At 41.0% G+C, this 24,831-nt stretch overlaps 2 protein-coding genes across 17 annotated transcripts in view; one reads left to right on the top strand and one right to left on the bottom strand.

Annotated features, from left to right (window-relative positions):
• The window catches only part of LRCH3 (leucine rich repeats and calponin homology domain containing 3), a 96,780-nt gene that overhangs the window by 2,187 nt on the left and 69,762 nt on the right, over positions 1-24,831 (bottom strand). For 3 of the 14 annotated variants that reach the window (XR_010116722.1, XM_063622168.1, XM_063622171.1), the window contains 6 exons: positions 22,839-22,910; positions 16,431-16,479; positions 15,673-15,780; positions 12,544-12,662; positions 11,468-11,605; positions 7,019-7,096 (listed from right to left, as the gene is read on the bottom strand). Coding sequence is in view for 11 of the 14 variants with exons in the window: in XM_063622168.1 (XP_063478238.1) it covers positions 7,019-7,096; positions 11,468-11,605; positions 12,544-12,662; positions 15,673-15,780; positions 16,431-16,479; positions 22,839-22,910 (564 nt within the window). In the remaining 3 variants the exon portion in view is untranslated. Of the gene's footprint in view, positions 1-116; positions 2,970-7,018; positions 7,097-11,467; positions 11,606-12,543; positions 12,663-15,672; positions 15,781-16,430; positions 16,480-18,912; positions 18,966-22,838; positions 22,911-24,831 lie in introns of those variants that run through there. The other 11 variants (XR_010116723.1, XM_063622172.1, XM_063622175.1 and 8 more) reach the window with 8 other exon arrangements.
• IQCG (IQ motif containing G) overlaps positions 1-24,831 on the top strand; it is a 109,819-nt gene that overhangs the window by 64,125 nt on the left and 20,863 nt on the right. Inside the window, exon 12 of one of the 3 annotated variants that reach the window (XM_063622219.1) lies at positions 1,286-3,135. The exons of 1 other annotated variant lie outside the window; for it this stretch is intronic. In XM_063622219.1, the coding sequence (XP_063478289.1) occupies positions 1,286-1,293 (8 nt within the window). In that variant the 3' untranslated portion in view covers positions 1,294-3,135. Of the gene's footprint in view, positions 1-1,282; positions 3,136-24,831 lie in introns of those variants that run through there. One more of the 3 variants, XM_063622218.1, reaches the window with a different exon arrangement.

Below are 24,831 nucleotides of genomic sequence, written 5' to 3'. Positions count from 1 at the left end.
ATAGAACTGAAAGGAAAAAGTCAGCACTTCTCCCCTTCATAATCATCAACTTAGATATGAAAATTAGTACCTGGGAAACTGGCCTCAGTGTAAATACGAGTTAGAGAGATGGTGTCTGACATTCACTGTCACTTTATTAATACAACTGAAAGTACAGATCATTTTCAAAATTGGAAAATTGACAAGTAGCATATATTTATACATACAACAGAGGGAAAACAATACCACAGGGTGAAAGCAACATCCTTTATCTCTGATGAATAAAAGGTCAATACAGGTCTATAAAATAGGCAGGTGAAAAATAGAAAAACAATTCCACACTACCAGATGGCTCAAGAGTGAGAGAGATTACACTTGAGGGTTAAGTTCCTACCACAGGAATGAAAGACAGTTTGAAAACATAACTCAGCCTGCATGAGTTCTACGCCATCTGCATGATAATCCTGACTGTGAAAACCAGGGTTCCCAGGCCAGACAGGGCAAGAAACTCAGTGTATCCTGAGCTCCTGAGAAACTTCCCCCTAATTTGAATAATTCATGGAAGGGCCTATCTGAATTAAAAATCTGAATTACAGAATTAAAAAGGAATAGTATCTGAAAATGTAAAGGATTTAATATCCTGGTATTTATTTAACAGCCTGAATTACTCCAGGGAACTACCGTGTAAGCTTAGGCAGGAACATGTAGATTGCCAACATGTGAGAAGCGTTTACAATGTTTGCTTAAGGAAGTTAAACACCTCCTTAATGTGTGCATCATTAATTTGTTAGGTTAATCCTTTCTTGTGAGAGAAAAAGGCAAATCTTAAGAACAGCATTTATCACTGGCTTTCTGTTAAGATTAAATATTCCGAAAGAAAAGAGATTGCTCTTACAAAGAACAGAATATAGAATTCTGGTTCCACTAAAAAAAGATTATACATGTTTGTTGAAGAAAACAACTAGTTGTTTTGTGTGTGTGTGTGTGTGTGTTTTTTTTTTTTGCTTTTCATTGAGACGATATTACTAGGAAATTTTATAAAACCAGTTACAATAAAATATATAACACATATTTATTTTTGAGGCAGTTATTGGTACTTGTGCTTACTTTTTATTTAATACTTATTTTGATAAAATGAGGTAACTGTAATCTTTTGATCTAATAAAACTAGCAACTTTGTAGAAATACTTTGAGTGCAACTGCAAGTCTAGATAAATGATATTTAAAATGAACCTGCCCAGTGTTTTGCTGTCAGAAGAGACGTGCTTTCTCCAAGGCTGATTCCCTGATCTCTTCCTCTCAGCAGCGCCCTAGGACCTGCGCAGCCAGTGTTTACACTCAGAAGCCTGTGCTTTCTGGAGCACCCTCACCTCCCAGCTGGACTAGAGGGAGTGCTGTGTGTTCTCAAGAGAATGTACAATTACAACCCCTAAACCACATGAGAGCCTGTGTGTGTTTTTTAACAGGCGTTTCAACTCTGAGACATCTTAAAAATAAAACCAACCCAACTCCCCGAAGTCTGAAAGGCACCTACTAACACAGAAAACTGAAGTTTTCATCATCACAGTGTTGAGTGTTTCAGCATTAACACTGAACAGTCTTTTCACCTGTGAAAATAGCAGTCCCATTTCATATGGAAGAAAACCAAACCAGTGAGCCCCTCAGGCTGAACCCTACACCCGGATATTACGCTCCTCACAATCTCTCTTCACACTTGAGTTCATCCTTTATCCCAATTTTGTTAACAGAGTTCAGAAGGTTCCTGAATATTCAGAAACACCATTTATGAAACTAGAATCTAACCGCAATTATAAAGTAGTTTCCAGCATTAATGTCTAGCAGCTAAATGCTAGGCGTTCTGAAAAAGCAAGGCAATATTCACTGCCTTGAGCACAGAACAGGGACTGCTGCCCTAATACTTCTCCTGCTACTGTTTCACTATTAAGAAGGTTTGAGTATGTTAGAAATCACATAAATTCCAATTTTAAACAGAATGCTGGGAGTGAACCTCAGTCATGCATAACAAACACAGTCAATCTGGAAGGGGCTCACCTGAGAGGCCAGCTCCAACCCATCTGCTCGTGTGCACCACGTTCAACGTATAGACTGGGCTCAGAATAGCAGCCTAGGGAATCCACATGATCTTTAAACTGAACATTCTGACCAAACTAAAATTACTAAAATCACAGCCAATACCTTTCAAACGTCCAGACCGCAAATGCCTAGACGGACCTGTGCCTACCGACAAAGGGGGGATTCAGGATTTCAGGACACAGTTCAAAGCAGAAATCTAAGTGACCGGGTGCGACCAAAACCAGAAAAGGCACGACGGTTCTCCTCATGAGCAGCTGCTGAAAAGGTTCAGTCACTCCACAATTTCCACACTTGTGCTGAGGCACGGAAAAACGGCCAGATGGGAGTTGTACTGTGTGACTTGGAAATAAAGCTCTACATACATGTCATATTCGAAGTACAAGTTCAGAATTGTATTAGTAAAAATGCTTCAGCATTTATGGTAAGAGAAACGAGGCCACAGGCCAGGAGAATGGGCAGATGACCAGGAGAAAAAAATGCTGGTCATTTCCTGTTGGTTAGCAATCATAAATGTTTACTATTGTGAGGGGGTGCTCATCTGCAAATATAAGGAAAGGTTCTACCTCCTTTATTGGTTAGCTCTTTGAGGGCCAGTAGGGAGAAAAAGCACTTATGTAAGTAATTCTGAATGAGAAACAAACCTCCTTTACCAAGCACAGGAATGAGGCAGAAAGTCACCGGAGTGCAATCTTTCAGCGAGCGGGGAAGAGCCAGTGATAAAGCACACAGAGAGTTAACATCACAGCACAGTAAAATGCCACAAAACCCAGAAGCTGCAGAGAGAGACAGACAAAACTGGATTCTTCTGAGTGTGCCCCAAGAGAAAGGAGCGTTTCAACAGTTCTTTTAACGCGGAGGTTTAGCTGAAGGATGTCGGAAGGGGAACAAAGATTGTCCTGTCCAAAGTGTGAGCAGGAAAGGAAAACAGAAAAACAAAGTCAGTGGATCAGAAATGCAGATTTGCGTATAGAATTCATATGATCATCTCAGTCACATTCACATATACACATCCTGTAACATTTTTACATTGAGGAACAAAAATAAAATGCTGAAAACCACAAAGAATCTTCTCCATGCTGAGCCTGATCTTACTACTAAATAGCAGAATAAAATTTGTGTGTTGCTGACTAGTCTGAACATTAAGAATACAATACATAGGCCGGGCGCGGTGGCTCACACCTGTCCCAGCACTTTGGGAGGTCAAGGCGGGTGGATCACAAGGTCAGGAGATCGAGACCATCCTGGCTAACACGGTGAAACCCTGGCTCTACTAAAAATACAAAAAGCCAGGCGTGGTGGCGGGCGCCTGTAGTCCCAGCTACTTGGGAGGCTGAGGCAGGAGAATGGCGTGAACCCGGGAGGCAGAGCTTGCAGTGAGCTGAGATTGTGCCACTGCACTCCAGCCTGAGCGACAAAGCGAGACTCCGTCTCAAAAAAAAAAATACAATACACAGAAGTGGATGTTGGTTTAGGGTCGTGTGAGGCCTGAAAGAAGTGAGGTGTGTGTGAAGCAACCTCTTTCCTGACTCATTCTTCTCTATTTAAAAAAAAAAAAAAAGTAGGTCAGAAAGCAAAGACGAAAACTGCAGAGGCTGAGGAGACGGACGTTTTCGGAGAAGGCCACGTACATCAAAAAGGTTCAAAGACTGAGGAAAGCCTCATGATCAGGGGACAATTTACTACCTAGAAGCCAAATACATTCAATGACTTGGCATTCCTTTAAAAATCAGGGGGTGTCTATTTTATTTATTTTTTTTTTTATTTTTTATTTTTTTTTGAGACGGAGTCTTGCTGTCGCCCAGGCTGGAGTGCAGTGGCGCAATCTCGGCTCACTGCAGGCTTCGCCCCCGGGGTTCACGCCATTCTCCTGCCTCAGCCTCCCAAGTAGCTGGGACTACAGGCGCCCTCCACCACGCCCAGCTAATTTTTTGTATTTTTAGTAGAGCTGGGGTTTCACCGTGTTAGCCAGGATGGTCTCGATCTCCTGACCTGGTGATCCGCCCGCCTCGGCCTCCCAAAGTGCTGGGATTACAGGCGTGAGCCACCGCGCCCGGCCAGGGGGTGTCTATTTTAACCAAGTCCAGCTCAAGAATGTGTTCAAAATGAACGCAGAGCTGTTAAGGGCCTCAGAGATCGTCCAAACCCTCCATTTTACGGATTGCAAAATTCATTAAATAAACACAAACAAGAGTGGACTTGACAACAGGGAGACATCGTTTAACACATAACATAACGACTCTGGGACAAAAGATACTGGACTCAGATACAAGTTTTTAATCACCCATTACAGTTTTTCTGAATGTAGCATATTGAATAAAAGCATAAAAATAAAGCAAATACCCACATGCCCAATGTCATCAGAGGTTTTTAATAACTGCCTTGTTCTTTAGTACTTCACTCACACTTTAACTTGTATGACACTTTAAAAGTTACACAGAGAAGCAAAATTATATGTCTTTATCTATCTTATCTGGGTATAGAATCTGACAAAAATATTTGTAATATTGTTTTCTGTTTTACATTTTCAAAAGTGGTCATTATTACATTCCCAATGTTCAAGTCACACAGAGCAAAGTGAGGATGTTTAAGTAAAGGCCAGAATGACCAGAAGTACAGGAGAAAAAGGAAGACGGGGAGGTAGAAGTTTCTTCTCTTCCTTTGGCAGAGGGACCTCAGAAGGCTAGTTTGAACCTACGAGTTTGTGTGTTTATTCATTTTCTTTCACTTTGTTCTAGACAGATGATTAGTTTTTCAGCAGAAGTAGCAGCATGCTAGGAACCTGTCTAAAACTGGCAGTGGTTGTGGTGGGGACGTGGGTGGGAGGCAGAAGGGGAGAAGGAAGGGGCAGCCTATGGGGAATGTCCATTCCTCTTTGTGGTGACGGAGAAGGAGGGAGGATGCGTCAAAACCTCAGCCTAACCACTCTGGAAAAAGACCCAGTCTTTTAAAACTGTATTTTTTTTTTCTCCGTACTTGCCTTCCAACGGCACAGCTCTGGTAGGAACGGGGGCAGGCTGGCCCATAACAAACATGGTCAACCACTGCACGCAAATACCGACTTCAAGGTGTACTTTGAGGCACACTATTTTGTATTTTCTTGGCTGATGGCGGGAACATCCTGAAATAACTCCAAGATACGGGCTTTAAATCTCAGAGACCCTCAGAGGACGGTTCCGAAAGCCCCGTGGACAGGCACAATGACCGTAACTGCGGTCAACGGTACTTTCAACAGGTTTTGACATCGGTGAAGTCCACATGACTTGGTTGAGTGGGGCCATTTTCAGCACTCTCCTATCTATTTTGCGGTTCCCATTCTCTGCACCAACCCATGCCATACTCTCTTTGTTTAAAGACACTGTGGCAGGGAACTAGAGCAGACACTGGATGTTTGTGTAGCAAGAACCTCTTCAGGAAGCAGAAGGGAAGAACTGGAGGCTAATGTGCACTATTAGAATAAACTTGTTTAAAAGAATGTATGTTATTTCTTCAGAAATCATATTCAGTGCTCTCAAAATATTTAAAAAGGTCTGTTCTAAAAGATGGGGCTTTATAAAACAACATAACATAAAAATGAAAATTTTGCTTTCAATTTGTCCATAGGAATCAAAAAAGGTGTTTGCTAACTACCACTTTATGTAAATTTCCATTCTTGTATAATTCAGTTAAAAAAAAAAAACAGCAAAAGAAAAAGTAAAAAATAAATAGTAGAATGATGATCTACCTTCATAAGAGAAAAACAATCCTGGGAATCCTGCTGGCTGATGCAGACGCTCTGTGGAGCTGGGCGCTCTCTCTTTCACTTTGTAACATGTGAAAGAGCTCAAAGATAAGGTCGCTCTTTGCACAAGTGATGCTGTGGCCTATTTAACTCCTGGCTAGTTAGAAAGAGGTACGGTGAATTGGGTAAAGAGAATCACTGTCATGAAAGCTACAGGAACAGGAACTAAACTCTGAGAGAAATGGGGGAGCTGCTGATGAGCCCCGGGGCCACCCCTGAGTTACTGATACCTAATTAGAAGGTCATAGAGAAGAATCATGTTTTCCTCCTTGCAGGCTATAGACAAAATATGTTAACAAGACTTGTAATGGTCGTGGTTAATGAAAAAGTATCACATGGCACCAAGTTGTTTCTTTAAATTTGTCTTTATACCATATAATATTCCTTAATAGTATAATACTTAGCTGGTTTAATATAATTGCTTTTTAAAGGGGTTATTGGATAAGAGTGTATCAAGTTCATTTCCCTTAATCGCATCTATAAATAAATTTAACTATTTGTAATATTAAAGGGCAATAAAGTTAAAACTGAGCTGGAGGCAATAAATCCTCATAGCAGGACAACAGCTTAGAAATGGCCTGCTGCACGCCAGACTCCAAAGAACCAGAGCTTCGTGGAAAAACTGATGAAATCCAAATAAAGCCTGTAATTCAGTTAATCGTATAGCTCTCGTGTTACTTAGTTTGAATCACTGTCCTATGTTTGTATTAGATGTTAGTTAACATTAGAAGAAATTGAGTGAAGTACACAAAGGAACTCTAGGCTATTTTTTCAACATTTCTGGAAGTCTAAAACATTTTAAAAAGTATCAAAGCAAGTGTTAGAACACCGAAACCAACTGCAGCATTCTCAATCTGAGATTTACTTAGTTTTTGAAGGATATACTTAGTTGTCAAATAGCAAGTGGGAAAGTTTAGGAAAACAGAATAATTATTTCAAATTACTTATAATTATTTCAATTTATATATTTATAATTTCTTTGTGTGGTCCTTGGAAATAATCAAGGAAAACCATTCAGAAGTATACTGACTCTTGTAACACAAAGTCATGTGAATTATGATCGACTTAGCTCAGAGCTAGTCCTGTAAGATTTTAGAGATTTGCATTTCCAAAATTTTAGGACAACCAAGTCTATTTAAGCAACATAAAAAATGATAAATTTATTACCTGAGGTACACCAATTTTTCTGCAAGCTTCTAGGAAATTCTCCACATTTCGCCTGCATTTCGCCATTGTTAATTTAGGCTGAAATGAGGAAAAGAAAATGTTACTAGAGAAGTTTTGTTTCTGGGACACGGTCTCACTGTCACCCAGGCTGGAGTGCAGTGGCGCACGCCTGGCTCGCTGTATCCTTGACCTCCCAGGCTCAGATGATCCTCCCACCTCAGCCTCCCAGGTAGCTGGGACTATAGTTGCATGCCATCACACCTGGGCAATTCTTGTAGCGACAGGGTTTCACCACATTGCCCAGGCTGGTCTTGAATTCCTGAGTTCAAGCAATCTGCTTGCCTCAGCCTCCCAAAGTGCTGGGATCAGAGGCATGAGCTAAATGCCCAGCCTACTAGCAACATTAAAAAATATTTGCTAACTTTAGAAATACTCTTGGCAATCACTTCATAACTCTCAATGCTGTAGACTAGGGGGCCAGCAAACTTTTTTTAAAAGGATCAGATAATAAATGTTAGTTTTGAGGGCCATAAGAACTGTTGCAACGCCAAGTGCAGTGGCTCACGCCTGTAATCCCAGTACTTTGGGAGGCTGAGGTGGGTGGATCACCTGAGGTTGGGAGTTCGAGACCAGCCTGACGAACATGAAGAAACCCCATCTCTACTAATAATACAAAAATTAGCCGGGTGTGGTGGTACATGCCTGTAATGCCAGCTACTTGGGAGGCTGAGGCACAAGAATCGCTTGAACCCGGGAGGCAGAGGTTGTGGTGAGCCGAGATCGCACCATTGCACTCCTGCCTGGGCAACAAGAACAAAGCTCTGTTTCAAAAAAAAAAAAAAACTGTTGGAACCACTCAATTCTGCTAGGAGCTTGAAAGCAACTATAGACAATATGCAAACAAGAAAGTGTGGCTGGGTTCCAATGAAACTTTATTTACAACAATAAGTGCTGGCCTGTGAGCAGTAGTTTGTCACCCCACACTTGAGACATTGGCTTTGGTTTTGTAAGGCAAGTACTAAATAGAAAAACTTTGAACGAATAGTTACAAACATTTTTTTCCATTTTAAAACAGTGTGACACTAAGGCAGCAGTCCTCAACCTTTTTGGCACCAGGGACTGGTTTCATGGAAGACAATTTTTCCATGGACAGGGCTGGAGTTGGGGGGATGGTTTCAGGATGATTCAAGTACATTACATTTATTGTGTATTTTATTTATATTATTACATCGTAATATATAATGAAATAATCACACATAATGAAATCTACCATAATGCAGAGTCAGTGGGAGCCCTGAGCTTGTTTTCCTGCAACTAGACAGTCCCATCTGGGGATGACGGGAGACAGCGACAGATCAACAGGCATTAGAGTCTCATAAGGAGCACGTGGCCTAGATCCCTTCCTCGCATGCGCAGTTCACGCCAGCGTTTGTGCTCCTCTGAGAATCTAATACTGCTGTTGATCTGTCGCTGTCTCCCGTCATCCCCAGATGGGACTGTCTAGTTGCAGGAAAACAAGCTCAGGGCTCCCACTGACTCTGCATTATGGTAGATTTCATTATGTGTGATTATTTCATTATATATTACGATGTAATAATATAAATAAAATACACAATAAATGTAATGTACTTGAATCATCCTGAAACCATCCCCCCAACTCCAGCCCTGTCCATGGAAAAATTGTCTTCCATGAAACCAGTCCCTGGTGCCAAAAAGGTTGAGGACTGCTGCCTTAGTGTCACACTGTTTTAAAATGGAAAAAAATGTTTGTAACTATTCGTTCAAAGTTTTTCTATTTAGTACTTGCCTTACAAAACCAAAGCCAATGTCTCAAGTGTGGGGTGACAAACTACTGCTCACAGGCCAGCACTTATTGTTGTAAATAAAGTTTCATTGGAACCCAGCCACACTTTCTTGTTTGCATATTGTCTATAGTTGCTTTCAAGCTCCCAGCAGAATTGAGTGGTTCCAACAGTTTTTTTTTTTTTTTTTGAAACGGAGCTTTGTTCTTGTTGCCCAGGCAGGAGTGCAATGGTGCGATCTTGGCTCACCACAACCTCTGCCTCCCGGGTTCAAGCGATTCTTGTGCCTCAGCCTCCTGAGTAGTAGGTGCACGCCTAATTTTTTTAAGTATTTTTGTAGAGATGGGATCTCACTATATTGCCCAGGCTGATCTTAAACTCCCAGCCACAGGTGATCCTCCTGCCTGCCTCCTTCTCAGCTTCAGCTTGATCCCACAGGGAGCTCACAAGTGTGAAGCACACGACACTCCCTCCTTGAGGTAGGAGGGCTCAGCCCCATGCTTGTCAGTCACTGGCTATAGGCTTGGGGGAAGAGCAAGGTGGCCTAGGATAGGTCCCTGAAATACACTGGGGGAAAAGTATATTACATCTGTAAGTTTTGGATGGTGTAGTTAAAATACACATACAAATATAGATACATAAAGCAAGTGTGGCAAAATGCAAGAAATGTCACATCTAGGTGCAGACTAGTTGGTTGTATGATTCTTTCCACTTTTCTGAAGGTTGAAATTTTTCATGATAAAAATGTGAGGAAAACAGAGGAGGGGTGTGTCAACCCAAAGCCTGTTGTTTTGTGGACTGCCATCCTGAAACTGATGTCCAGACCTCACCAGCAGTGCAAAGAGAACCTGCCAGTTACCTTGAATGCGTTTTCTCCCTCATCTCCCACCTGAGGTCGGTCACAGATCATGTCTTTTAACAGCCTTTTAATTGGGCATCTTTTCTTTTCTTTTCTCTTTTTTGAGACAGAGTCTCGCTCTGTCTTGCCCAGGCTGGAGTGCAGTGCAGTGGCGCGATCTCAGCTCACTGCAAGCTCTGCCTCCTGGGTTCAAGTGATTTTCCTGGCTCAGCCCTCCAGGTAGCTGGGATTACAGGTGTATGAACCACTCCTGGCTAATTTTGCATTTTTAGTAGAGATGGGGTTTCACCATGTTGGCCAGGCTGGTCTCGAACTCCTGACCTCAGGTGATCCACCAGCCTCGGGCTCCCAAAACGCTGGGATTATAGGCATGAGCCAGTGCACCCAGCCTCTTTTCCTTTTAAAAAACAAGATCAACCAAGCTGGTCTCAAACTCCTGGGCTCATAGGATCCTCATGCCTCAGACTCCCAAGTAGCTGAGACTACAGGCACAAGCCGCTGAGCCTGGCTTGGGCATCTTTCTAGTGACCTACCTTTAATCTTTCCATTTCTCACTTAGCACCTAGATTCATCATTCCTTTTTTTTTTTTTTTTTTTTTTTCTGAGACAGGGTCTTGCTCTCTCACCTAGGCTGGAGTGCACTGGCACAATCACGGCTCTCTGCAGCCTCGAACTCCTGGGCTCAAGTGATCCTCCCACATCAGCCTCCTGAGTAGCTGGGACTATAGGCGCATGCCACCATACCCAGCTGATTTTTTTTTTTTTTGAGACGGAGTCTGGCCCTGTCACCCAGGCTGGAGTGCAGTGGCGCAATCTCAGCTCACTGCAAGCTCCGCCTCCCGGGTTCACGCCATTCTCCTGCCTCAGGCTCTCCGAGTAGCTGGGACTACAGGCGCCCGCCACCACGCCCGGCTAATTTTTTGTATTTTTAGTAGAGACGGGGTTTCACCGTGGTCTCGATCTCCTGACCTCGCGATTTGCCCGCCTCGGCCTCCCAAAGTGCTGGGATTACAAGCGTGAGCCACCACGCCCGGCCTAGCTGATTTTTGTATTTTTGGTAGAGACGGGGTTTTGCCATATTGTCCCGGCTGGTCTCAAACTCCTAGGCTCAAGCAATCCGTCTGCCTCGGCCTCCCAAAGTGCTAAGATTATAAGCATGAGCCACCGCGCCCAGCCTAGATTCATCATTCTAAACTGCAATTATAATCATGGTATTCCCTCTTTAAATCAGTGTGTCCTCATTGTCTGTACTAGGGTAAACTTCCTTGACACAGTTCATAAGGCCTTTGTACCACGGCCCCAGCTCACCTCTCTAGCCTTACCCCTTCCCATTTGTATCTACAACCCTGTGCACGATCCATTCTGAACAATTTACCAATTCCTTAAGTAAAAGCCAAACTTTCCTTAGCTTCTGAATCTAGAAATCCCATGCCTAGAAGGCCCCCTTCCCTCTCTGTGCTGCTGGAAAATTCCTTCTTAAACTTCAAGCATTAGTTCAAATTTTGCCCGTTCTGGGAAGGCTTCCCTGAACTCTCCAGGTGGAGTTAAGTGGCCCCATTTTGTATCCCTATAACACACTGTACATGCCTTTCTTACATTTATCGCCCTGCTGTAAGTGACTGTATACATGTCTATTTCTTCTCGAGTAGAAGTGAGACCAGGAAAGTAGAGACTGGACTCTTTATATCTGTATCCTTAATATCTAGCACAATGCTTAAGAAACGTCTGTCCACTGTGCTTAACAAATGTCTGATGAATAGCCAAGGCTTTTTAGCATTATCAACTTACTACAGCTGGTGAGGGAACATGAATGCTTGGGACAGATCGAGGTCGCACATGATTGGCCAAATGGCAAAGAACAACACCATCAGTTAGAGCTGCTCCGAGATCACAAGGCAGAGACACTTTCAACCGGTACTCAATGTGCTGAAAGAACAAACAACATTTAATAGATTAATTGAAGAAAGACTGACATATAGGACATAAGGGAGTTATAATGAAATCTAATTAGAAATCAAGATAAAAAGGAAATAAGTACCACAATATCCATTTTATCCCTCTATCCTAAGTTTAACTTAAGGAGATCTAATATATATGGATGGCAGCCAGGGCATAGTGGTACAAAGTACAACAAAAATTCATTTACAACTTCCTGATTAAAAAAAAAAAAAACCTAGATTCTCCTTCAATTCCAAAATAAAGAGGCAATCACTCACTATATATGTGTAAGTGTGATATTTATATATGTGTGCACACACATATAAATTATTACTCTGACAATATTTCTTTATAACAGGAAGTAGAAAAAAAGGAAAAAATTTAAATGAGTAGAGCTAGGAATTAAGCTTTATAGAATAAGCCATCTATCTCATTTTCTAAGTAAATAGCTGAAAAGAATTTCCTTAATAGCAAAATGTTTACATTCATCACAAAACATGGCACACAATGGGCACCTGTTGAATCTGTTAAAAATTACAGCTGGGCATGGAAGCTCACGCCTGTAATCCCAGCACTTTGGGAGGTGGAGGCCAGTGGATCACCTGAGGTCAGGAGTTCGAGACCAGCCTGGCCAACATGGCGAAACTCCTTCTCTACTAAAAATACAAAAATTAGCTGGGTGCAGTGACGGGCATCTGCAATCCCAGCTACTCAGGAGGCTGAGGCAGAAGAATTGCTTGAACCCACGAGGCATAGGCTGCAGTGAGCCAGGATCACGCCACTGAACTCCAGCCTGGGTGACAGAGCCAGACTCCGTCTAAAAAAATAAATAAATAAAAATGATGTGTCAAATGAAGAAGTGATCACAGGATTATGATCTATAGCAGTAACACTGAAAAAGTGTAAGTCAAAGGTAATGTACATACTTTACGCAGTTGATCTATTAATTCCAGCTCTTCTTCTTTCTGTCTTGAATTCTGTCTTGTTATGGAATCTGTAGAATCAGTGGTAGGTGCAGCAGATGGAGGAAGGGGTGAAGCATGACCTATAAAAATATTAATATGTAAGACGGAAAGGCAACTGGCAGTGCTAGGAAAACATCCGGATCTGCCTCATCACAGTTTCCCTGCAAGTGTGGTGTGTCGCTTCTACTTCCTGGATTGACTTTTTAAAAGGGTTTTTATTATAGAGATTTTCAAATATACACAACAGAGAATAGTATAGAAAACTACATAATGTTCATTACCCAGTTGACTCAACTACTTTTGTTTGATTACATCCACTTAAAAATGTTTTTATTGAAAATACACATACAGAAAAATACACAAATCCTAAGCACAGTGCTCAATAAATTCTCCGCACCAAGTGAACACAATCAGGTTTTTAATGCAATCTTACCAATCCCAGGAGCCCCTTCCATGCTCCTTGCCCATAAGTACCCAAAGTGCTCAAAACCGCACCCTGACTTTTAACACCGTAGGCTGGTCTGGTTCATTTTTGAACTTTGTATAAATTATGCTGTATTGTATGTATTCTTTTGCTTCTGGCTTCCTTTGATCAATGGTATGTTTATGAGATTTATCCATGTTGCTGTATATAGGAATTGGTTCATTTTCATTGCTTATATGGTATTCCATTGTACAAATATACCACAATTCACTTATCCATTCTACTGATGGACATTCAGTTTCAGGCTATCATGAATAATGCTGCTATGAATATTTTTGTACACGTTTTTGGTACATGTGTACATATTTCTCAAACGTAAAACTGCTGGTCATAGGGTACACAGTCATCCCTCAGTATCCAGGGGAAACTGTTTCCAGAAACCACCCCTCTCATACCAAACTTTGTGGATGCTCAAGTCACTCATATAAAATGTAGTATTATTTGCATACAAACTATGCATATCCTCCTTTATACTATACTTTAAATCATCTCTATATCACTTACAATACTTAATACAATGTAAATGCTATATAAATTGTTACTATACTGTATTTCAAAATTAGTATTATTTCTTTATTGTGGCATTGTTTACTATTGTTGTCCTGTTTCTCAAGACTTTTCTGTCCATGACTGTTGAATACATAAATACAGAATCTGTGGGTACAGAGGCTGACTGATAACAGTCTTCCATGCTTTCTTACACTCTTGCCAGCAGTGTATCTGTAGTTTGACTTTTAAATCTTACTGTGAATGCACCTGTTGGTAACATTAAAGGTAAGTTGTGTTTTTTTTGTTTTTTGAGACAGGGTTTCACTTTGTCACCCCAGCTGGAGTGCAATCGTGCAATCTTGACTCACTTCAGCCTCAACCTCCTGGGCTCAATCCATCCTCCTGCCTCAGCCCCCCAAGTAGCTGTGACTACAGGCCTGCACCACCATGCCTAATTTTTCTTTTTTTTTTTTTTTTTAGACGGAGTCTCGCTCTGTTGCCCAGGCTGGAGTACAGTGGTGCGATCTCAGCTCACTGCAAGCTCCGCCTCCCAGGTTCACGCCATTCTCCTGCCTCAGCCTCCCGAGTGGCTGGGACTACAGGCACCTGCCACCACGCCTGGCTAGTTTTTTTTTGTATTTTTAGTAGAGATGGGGTTTCACTGTGTTAGCCAGGCTGGTCTCGATCTCCTGACCCGTGATCTGCCTGCCTCAGCCTCCCAAAGTGCTGGGATTACAGGCGTGAGCCACCGCACCCAGCCAATTTTTTGTATTTTTTTAAGAGATGGGATTTTTGCCATATTGCACAGGATGGTCTCGAACTCCAGAGCTCAAGTGATCCCACCTACCTTGGCCTCCCAAAGTGCCAGGATTACAGGCATGGGCCACCATGCCTGGCCTATTTTTTAATTTTTTTTGAGACATAAGTTTCACACTGTCATCCATGCTGGAGTGCAGTGGCGCAATCTCAGCTACAGCCTCCACCTCCTGGGTTCAAGCGACTCTGCCTCAGCCTCCCAAGTAGCTGGGATTACAGGCGCCTGCCACCATGCCTGGCCAGTTTTTTTGAGACACGCATGGTCTTACTCTACCGCCCAGACTGGAGTACAGTGGCACCATCTTGGCTCACTGCAACTTCTGCCTCCCAAGTTCAAGCAATTCTCCTGCCTCAGCCTCCTGGGTAGCAGGAATTACAGGCGCCTGCTGCCACATCCGGCTAATTTTTGTATTTTTTCAGTAGAGACGGGGTTTCACCATGTTGGCCAGGCTGGTCATGAACTCCTGAACCGACGTGATCTGCCCGCCTTGGCCTCCCAAAGTGCTGGGATTACAAGTGTGAGCCACCATGCCTAGCCATTTTTTGTATTTTTAGTAGAGACAGGGTTTCACCACCTTAGCCAGGCTGATCTCGAACTCCTGACCTCAAGTGATCTGCCTGCCTCGGCCCCCCAAGCGCTGGGATCACAGGCGTGAGCCACCATGCCTGACCTTATTTTTGTTTGTTTGTTTGTTTTAAGAGACAGAGTCTTGCTCTGTTGGCCAAGCTGGAGAACAGTGGTGCTTTTAATTGTAACTCATTGTAACCCTGAACTCCTGGGCTCAAGCAATCCTCCCTGCCAGCTTCCCAAGTAGCTGGACCACAGGCACACGCCACCATGACAAAAGTTGTTATTTTAGACTTGAAATGTTTGTTTCCACTCCCAGGTAACTTCTTTGGGGACCAGGGAGAAATTTGTCATTATTAACTAAAAGAACATGAGACTTTAAGTAGATTTTTAAAAAATTATTGTTTTAAGAAAATAGCTTTTATCGATAGAAAAATGAGAAAAAGAGTTCATTACCAAGACAAAGAACATTCTCTAAAGCCTTGAAAGAGCATTTTATTTGTTCAAACACTCTATAACCTGCTTTTAGGTGGTACTAAGAAACTTTCTAATCCAAACAAATTCAGATAAGATTTTCCTGCTTTAATATCAGTGAGATCACAGACACATGCTTTTGCCAAGCTGATAGCTTTGTTTTATACTATATGTAGAAGTTTAAAAGCATCCATCTAACAGCTAGCATCATTGTGTAAACCTCCCCTCGCCCCTGGCTTTTAAAATCACCACCACCTACCTTTGTTGGTGTCTGCCCTGACACCTGCTCGGAAAAGGAAGCTTTCAGGGCGCTGAGGCTGATTTCTCTGGATAGCAGCAGGGAAAGAATATGCAGGGGAATGATGAACTAAATTAGCATGAAAAATAAAATGAGATTAAAGGAGATGAAAAGAAAATATAATAGCAGACATACAAGTTACAAAAGTAGCAAGTAAAAAATAAAATTAAACATGGCAATGATATAAAATGATAATTCTATTTAATAATGAAAAGTCTGGTACAGAAAATAATCATGAAAGCAGGAGGACTGCTTGTATGTATTTTACACTGGCATGTTATTTTTGGTGTATCAATAAAGGCGGAATGAATGTTAACATATTGAACAGTCTCCTGCAGACCTACGGCTGTTGTTCACTTATTCATGTCAAATGGCTGACTAGCTGAGCAACCAATTTAATTTAAAAATGGGAAAAAAAAAAAACCCAGTGCTTTCCAATTCTGTATCTGACTGCTATCTCAGAAAAAGCAGCCACAGCTCTCTAACAAGTAATTTAGGAAAATCTTGGTAAAAAATTATAATCTTAGCCTGGTGCTGTGGCTTACATCTGTAATCCCAGCACTTTGGGAGAACAAGGCAGGAGGATCCCTTGAGCCCAGGAGTTTGGGACCACCCTGGTCAACACAGAAAGGCCTTGTCTCTATTTATTATTATTTTTTAAATAAAAAAATAAAGAATTATAATCTTGATGTGGTTAATTGCACCTTTGTGTCTATTACCTGTTTCTGTTGTAGGTGAACTTAATAGAGCATTAGGTCTGTCATCACTCTGTGGAGAAACAGACATGTATCAATAATTGTTATTCAAGAAGAAATACTTTCTACTTTTATGGTAATTTTGAAATTATAAAAGACAAAAAAGCAGGTAACTCTCTTTCATGATTAAGTCTAGAGATGAGAATTTGGGCCAGGTGCGGCGGCTCATGCCTGTAATCCCAGTACTCTGGGAGGCTGAGGTGGGAGGATCACCTGAGAGCAGGAGTTGAGACCAGCCTAGGCAATATAGCGAGACCCTGTCTCTACAAAACATTTACAAAATCGCTCAGGCATGGTGGTGTGCTCCTGTAGAGGCTGAGGAGGGAGGGTTGCTTGAGCCTAGGAATTAAAGACTGCAGTGAGCTATGATTGTGCCACCGCACTCCAGCCTGGGTGACAGAGGGAGACTGTCTCTCTCCCTCTCTCTCTCTTTTTTTGAGACAGGGTCTCACTCTTGTCGCCCAGGCTAGATTGCAATGGCATGATCTCCCAGGCTCAGGTGATCCTTCTACCTCAGCCTCCCAAGTAGTTGAGACTATAGGCGCACATCACCATGCCCAGTTAATTTTTGCATTTTTTGTAAAGACAGGGTCTTGCCATGTTAGCCAGGTTAGTCTCAACCTCCCGAGCTCAAGCGATGCACCCGCCTTAGCCTCCCAAAGTGCTGGATTATAGGCATGAGCTACCGTGCCTGGCCTGACGCCCTCTTTAAAAAAAAAAAAAAGAAGAAGAAAAAGAAATGAGGATTTGATGAAATGAATTAATTCTTTATTTTTAAAACCCAAGTTTTCTTTTTTGAGACGGAGTTTAGCTCTTATTGCCTAGGCTGGAGTGCAATGGCACGATCTCAGCTCACCACAACCTCCGCCTCCTGGGTTCAAGCAATTCTCCTGCCTCAGCCTCCCAAGTAGCTGGGATTACAGGCATGCACCACCATACTCAGCTAATTTTTTTGTATTTTTAGTAGAGATGGGGTTTCTCCATGTTAGTCAGGCTGTTCTCGAACTCTCAATCTCAGGTTATTCGCCTGCGTCGGCCTCCCAAAGTGCTGGGATTACAGGCATGAGCCACCACGCCTGGTTTTTCTTTTTTTTTTTTTTGAAATGGAGTCTTGCTCTTGTTGCCCAGGCTAGAGTGCAGTGGAGCAATCTCGGCTCACTACAACCTCTGCCTTTCGGGTTCAAGTGATTCTCCTGCCTCAGCCTCCCGAGTAGCTGGGATTACAAGCATGTGCCACCACACTGGGCTAATTTTGTACTTTTAGTAGAGACAGGGTTTCTCCATGTTGGTCAGGCTGGTCTCAAACTCTCGACCGTCAGGTGATCCACCTGCCTCGACCTCCCAAAGTGCTGGGATTATAGGCATGAGCCACCGTGCCCGGCCTAGTTGTGTTTATATAAAGACAGTCCATTATTTAACAAGCTCTTCCTAAGACTATGAAAAATGATCATCCTAAGACAGAAAATGTTACTGGGAAATATATGAGAAAGAAAAAGCAACATTTTATTTTCTAATAGTATTTCTCCATAATAGTTTCTAAAGTACTTTTTTCTCTGGAGAATAAAATTTAATATTTTTAAAAAGTAATATAGGTTTCCTAATTTCGGTTAGGAAAGAAGATGTTTAAGAGATGATAGATATATTGTCTACACTAGTATTTGAGTCCAAGACATTTTCAATTCATTGACCAAAAGAACTGTAAAAAGGAGGAAGAACTAGCTAAACAGTTACAAAGCTTACCTAAAGAAAGGGAAAGGTAGTTAAGCTAATTTACAAAGAAATGTTGGTTGACTAGGTTAAGATGTTGAAGACTTGGCAGGGGAGTACAATTAAGAAAAGCTAGAATAGGCCAGGTGCGATGGGTCACATCTGTAATCCCAACACTTTGGGAGGCTGAGGTGGGTGGATCACATGGTCAAGAGATTGAGACCAGCCTGGCCAACATGGTGAAACCCCGTCTCTATTAAAAATAAAAAAATTAGCTGGGCATGGTGGCGGGCGCCTGTAGTCCCAGCTACTTGGGAGGCTGAGGCAGGAGAATCACTTGAACATGGAGGCGGAGGTTGTAGTGAGCCGAGATGGCGCCACTGCATTCCAGCCTGGGTGACGGAGCGAGACTCCGTCTCAAAATAAATAAATAAATAAAAGAAAAGCTAGAATAACATTAATAGTTTTTTAGGCCTTGACATCTAATTGCCTTGAAATATAATCTAAATATATTATAACTTTATGATACAACTAACACATTTCTGGACATGACTCTAAAACTAACACAAACATACAGATCTGCTCCCATACTTTCCCCACCATTGGTTTCAATATTTTCAGAACTCTCACATCACTACTTAGAGTTGGGTCAGATAAATGACGACAAATAATTTTAACTGCTAAAAATAAATAAATAAATAAACCAAGGCCATATGTTGAGAAAATTCTCCAGACTCACCAGGAGACAATTTTCTGGTAACAATTCCCGAGTTTGATATCACAGGTTGAGAACTAAGATTTAAACAGTGAGCTGAGCTCGTGAGTAAGGCAGTGTGTTCACATCTTAAGTGGAAAAGACATGTTCATTGGGTTCATAGATGCAAGTAAACTAAGTTCTGGGTGTTGAGAAAAAATGGAAATTTAAATAAGAAATTTAATTCAAACAAGAGTAACAGAAACTGGTAAAAGGAATGAACAAGTACATGAGGCAAAAGCCAGGTATCTTTACAAGGAAATAAAAGACTATGTTTATTTTCAAGGGCTGTGAATAAGTAGAAAGTTGGTTAAACAAAGACATGTTCAAGGACCAATAATACAAAAAGAGAAACATTCAAGGTAGAGATTATTCTAGACATGGGGGAAAAATATTTTCAAAAATTTAAAAAACACTTATTAACAGGACGTAGACTAGAAATGTAAAAGTATTAAGGAATAAAAGGAGAAAGTTAACAGGCAACTTTATGAGATGAGAAAGAAGAGCTGAAACAACACTGAAGGGCAGCGAACGTTCTCTCCTTTGGTTTGAAACAGCAACAGGCCGGGCGCAGTGGCTCATACCTATAATCCCAACACTTTGGGAGGCAGAGGTGGGCGGACTGCCTGAGGTCAGGAGTTTGAAACCAGCCTGGCCAACACGGTAAAATCCCATCTCTACTAAAAATACAAAAATTAGCTGGGCGTGGTGGCGGGCGCCTGTAATCGCAGCTACTCGGGAGGCTGAGGCAGGAGAATCACTTGAAACTGGGAGGCGGAGGTTTGTAGTGAGCCGAGATCTCACCACTGCACTCCAGCCTGAGTGACAGATAATACACAACTGGGTATGATGAAAACAAAGCCAGAAGAGAGGAGACTTGTAAAAATGGTTTCTGAAATGTATTTTTATTAAAGCTATAAATCTAAGTGACTTGCATTCTAGGATACTAAAATCATTAGCTTAAATCACTGTGAGGCCATTAACTACATTTGGGAACTCTTGGAAAACTGGAGAGCAAAAAAAAGGTTAAGAAATAATCTCTCACTAGAGAATTTAGGCAATGGAAAGAAAAAAAACCCAGAAACTGATATAAACTCAACTTTTAAGCCTGGCTAAGCAATAAAAGAAATAAACTCATAAGTATAATGTATAATTGCTGTGAAAGTAATAGAAAGACTAAAAAACAAAGAATAAATCTTTTAAAATAATCATTTGACAGTACAGCAGGTCAGATAGAAAAAAAAGACTTATCTATCTTAAATCTAGTGAAGTTTTGTATTTAATCTCACATGACAGTCACTGTAGAACAAGACGCTGTGGTCTGTCTGGACCACACAACTTTTGGCACAGTCAGAACAACTCTCAGTTATGACTCTGAATAAGCCACAATGCCCGAAGGTGTTCACGGAGTGCAACAAATTAGCTTCTCTCCCGTAAATCTAGAATATGGTGCCAGTTATGGACCTTCCTTGAGATCATTTTGAAAGAAAGTTGCTGAAATAATTTTGTGTTGTTCCAATAAGGATCCCAGTTGAGAAAAGCTAGCAAAGGATTAACATGGAAGAGAATTATAAAGTTTTTTCAGGAGGCATCCAGGTATGTAGGGCATGTTCAGCAATAACCAGAGGAGGCTCCTCAGATTTACAGTTGTTATAAAGTTGAGGTTATTAGCCGGGCTTGGTGGCGGGCACCTGTAATCCCAGCTACTCGGGAGGCTGAGGCAGGAGAATCGCTTTAAACCCAGGAGTCAGAGGTTGCAGTGAGCCGAGATCACGCCGTTGCACTCTAACCTGGGCAACAAGAGCAAAACTCCGTCTCAAAAAAAAAAAAAAAAAAAAAAAGCTGGGGTCAGCATTTAAAAAAACACAATGCAGACAGACTAAACTGAGGGTTACCAGAGGCTGGGAAGGGTAGTGGGAGGGTGGTGGAAGGAAATGGAGATAGTTAATGGGTCCAAAAAAAATAAAAAGAATAAGATCCAGCATTTGATAGTACAAAATGGTCATCATAGTCAATAATTTAATTGTACATTTAAAAATAACTAAAGGAGTACAATTGGATTGTTTGTAACACAAAGGATAAATGCTTGAGGTGATGGATAGCCCATTTACCTGATATAATTATTATGCACTGTATACCTATATCAAAACACCTCATGAACCCCATATACACACCATGTACCCACAAAAATTAAAAACTAAAAAAAAAAAAAAAAGGGCATGATACAAGAATTTGGTTTTAATGTTTTTAGAGACACAGTCTTGCACTGTCCCAGGCTGGGGTACAGTGGTGTGATCACAGCCTACTGCAGCCTTGAGTTCCTGGCCTCAACTGTATTCGCCCTTGGGCTACCAACACTGGGATGACCGGTGTGAGCCAGTGTGCCTGGCTCAGTGCAACAATTTGAAAGTATTCTGGTACATGAGACAAGTAAAAATTTTCAAACAGCAAAATTAAATATTCAGGAAAAAATAAAGAATACAACACATGGAAAATAACTGTCATTTAGAAGTTGAAGGAGGTTGGGCGCAGTGGCTGACACCTAGCACTTTGGGAGGCTGAGGCAGGATGATCTCTTGAGCCCAGGAGTTTGAGATCAGCCTGGGCAATATAGTGAGACCTTGTCTCTACAAAAACTTAAAAAATGAGCCAGGCATGGTGGTGCGCATCTGTATTCCCAGCTACTCAGGAGGCTAGGGTGGGAGGATCCAACCTGGGAGACAGAGCAAGACCTTGTCTCAACACATAAAAGAGGTATAACTAAAACATTTGAGAATTGCAGTGGATACTGAGCAAAATGAAGACCAAAAATTTAAAAATCACCCTAAATGAGCAAGCTCTAATGAGGGATATATTTCTAGTTGTGGACCATGAAGCCAGATTGAGGGCACAGAACTTGTGAAAATTCATTAAAGATTAACAGTCTGGGAAAGGCATGTAAAAGGATCTGAGTTTATTTAGGAAGAAGCTAAGGGTGGCATCGTAATTGTTTTTAAATTCTTACATTAAAAAAATTGTATTTTGTGTAAAAAAAAAAAAAAAGGATTCTTACATTAAAAAATGCTAAATAACTAGAAAATCTCCACTCTGGAAAGAAAAGAAGTATAAACCATAGCAGGACAGTTCTAAGTTAGACAAAGGTCTTCTTGACAGTGAGAATTGTTGATCATTTTGTACACATCCAGTGACAACAAATATGGAATTACCACTCCTAGAGGCCTTCAAAAAATAAAATAGTACAGGTTCTTAATTTTTAGTTTAGATTAAATTTTTCCAGAAGGTGGAATGTATCATCTCTTTTGACCTTGTTGCTGATAAAAAGCAGGGGTTTGCGATTTTTTTTCTTATAGGGCCAGACTGTACATATTTTAGGCTTGTAGGTATATAATCTTGGTCACAATTATTCCACCTCAGCTGTTTACTGTGCAAGCAGCCATAGGCAATGCATAAACAAAAGGGACTGGCTATATAAAAATAAAGCTTTATTTATAAAAACAAGTGGCCTAGGGGCCATAGTTGGTTGACCCCTACTGTAGAAGGTTTTGGTAGTGATAGTTTTTTTGGACTCAAATTATTTTGCATGCACATTAGAAAACAGAGTTAATTCAATATTATATACTAACCAAAGTGAAATAATAACTCACAAGAAAAACACCTTTGATAAAAAAAATCAGAATGCCACATCAAACAATCTGAATACAAAGAATTAATGTGAGCTCTATGACTATCTCTAGCATCATAAAACTTTCAAAAAATTTCAAGGGAAATCAATGTTAAACAAATAGTTTCATAAACAGGTGTATTTATGCGATCCTGTATTTCAGATTGTTAGATCAATTCGCCGAAAAATTCAAGACCTTATATCCACCTCCTCCCCAAACTTCCTGGTGAATTACAATAACAAGAGATACCTTAAGAGGCGTGAAGGCAGAAGAATGAGGCAGGGTAGCAGCACAGCCCACTTGATTCAACCCTGACAGCGACTACATTTCAAATGAGAAAGAGAAGAAACAGAAGGCAGCATTTATGTTAGCAAACGTCAGGCAGGCAGATCTGACTAGTGAAATGAGAAAAAGAAAGGTCACTGACAATATTTCAAATGGTTTCCTAAGCTACTGACAGGGCAAGAGGAGAATATTTGGGGGACAAAAACCCATGGACACAGTTTTTCCACTTGTATAATTCAGGATAGTCTCAATACCTCATGCCGCATTAATCAAGAAATGAAAGGCATGATTTATGAAAAATGATTTTATGCAGAAATAAAACAGAATATCAACATTTTTAGCATAGTAGCCTTGAAACTAATGAGTCCTGTTCCTATGATGGGGGATTTTAACCAAGCAGAACTGGCATGAATAAAAACAATATTTTTTCAACATTAATCCAAATTAGATATGTTATAATTAGGACGTGAGGATTCTGCATCAACCGGAAGGAGGAACCAGCATTTCATCTCTGCCTCTGTGAAATTCCTAATGACTATAAGAGGGGAAGGTAGAATTTCCCTTTTCTTCGAATCCTTTATCTTTCACCAACCAACATAACAACTGGTTAGATGTATTAGAGATATAGTTAGATTGTACATATATATAATTATTGTCAGTTAAAAAGAAAAAAATGTAAAGTATTTATTATATAGAATTTTGATTACAGGTAAGAGGTGCTCAAAACATGACAATTTTTCTTATTTGCCACATGGAGAGTGGAAATCAGAGAAGACAATACTTTCACAAAGAGCCCTGGATAAGGTTTTACCTATTAAAACAACAAAATGCCAAGAGCTTAAAAATAGTGAAGTCTTTGTAAGTAATTTTTAAAAATTTAAACTAGGACCATAAATTTCTAAACTATGAGATAAATGAACAAGAAAACAAATGGGTGTTTAGGAAAAGGTATGTATACGGTCAATAAAATAAATACAACTGTATTTTTAATGAGAATTAACATATTTTTGTTTGACAAAAGAAGCATGTAACACACAATGTATTACATGTATCACAAAATCTATCTTAAGGCAGCAAATAATGAAGATAAAAATATACCAAAGAGCAAAACTGTGGCAATGGTAATACACTGTGTATGCTTCTGGGGTTTAGATTTCCTGGGCCTGCTTTTTAATCAAAGGTACTGGAACTACTGCCAATGTCAAATATAAAAAGGAAAACTAGGAGTGGAGAAGAAGAGGTAAAATGAGCCTCATATTCTTTTAAAATGAGACCTGATATAGACGAAAGCAACAGGAGCTTGAGGGGTAGCCCGAAGAGAATGTCAGTGTAACTGATACTAGCAGGAGCTTGAGGGGTAGCCCGAAGACAATGTCAGTGTAAACTGATATTAGCTGTTATAAATCTTTATTTCAAATCCTAAGTTTCAAGGTCTTTAAATCAAATTCAGCATTTACCTTATGATATCGTTCATCAGACCTTTTCACCACGAAACAATTTAATAATCAGTAGACGCACAGAATTTATATGTTCATTCAGGCCAGGCGCGGTGGCTCACGCCTGTAATCCCAGCACTTTGGGAGGCCGAGGCGGGCGGATCACGAGGTCAGGAGATCGAGACCATCCTGGCTAACACAGTGAAACCCTGTCTCTACTAAAAATACAAAAAATTAGCCGGGCATGGTGGCGGGCGCCTGTAGTCCCAGCTACTTGGGAGGCTTAGGCAGGAGAATGGCTTGAACCCGGGAGGCGGAGCTTGCAGTGAGCCAAGATTGTGCCACTGCACTCCAGCCTGGGTGACACAGCGAGACTCCGTCTCAAAAAAAAAAAAAAAAAAAGATTATATGTTCATTCAGGAAATATTTACTGAGCACCTAATATATCCCAGGAACTGTGGTAGGGATGGAGTGTATTAAGGTATATTAAGACAAAATAGAATATCCTTGTGTTCATGAAG

Source organism: Symphalangus syndactylus, chromosome 17 (genome assembly GCF_028878055.3).
Source record: "Symphalangus syndactylus isolate Jambi chromosome 17, NHGRI_mSymSyn1-v2.1_pri, whole genome shotgun sequence".
Taxonomy (NCBI): Eukaryota; Metazoa; Chordata; class Mammalia; order Primates; family Hylobatidae; genus Symphalangus; species Symphalangus syndactylus.
Note: the sequence above shows the minus strand (reverse complement) of the source record. Positions and strands in the feature narration are given on the sequence as shown.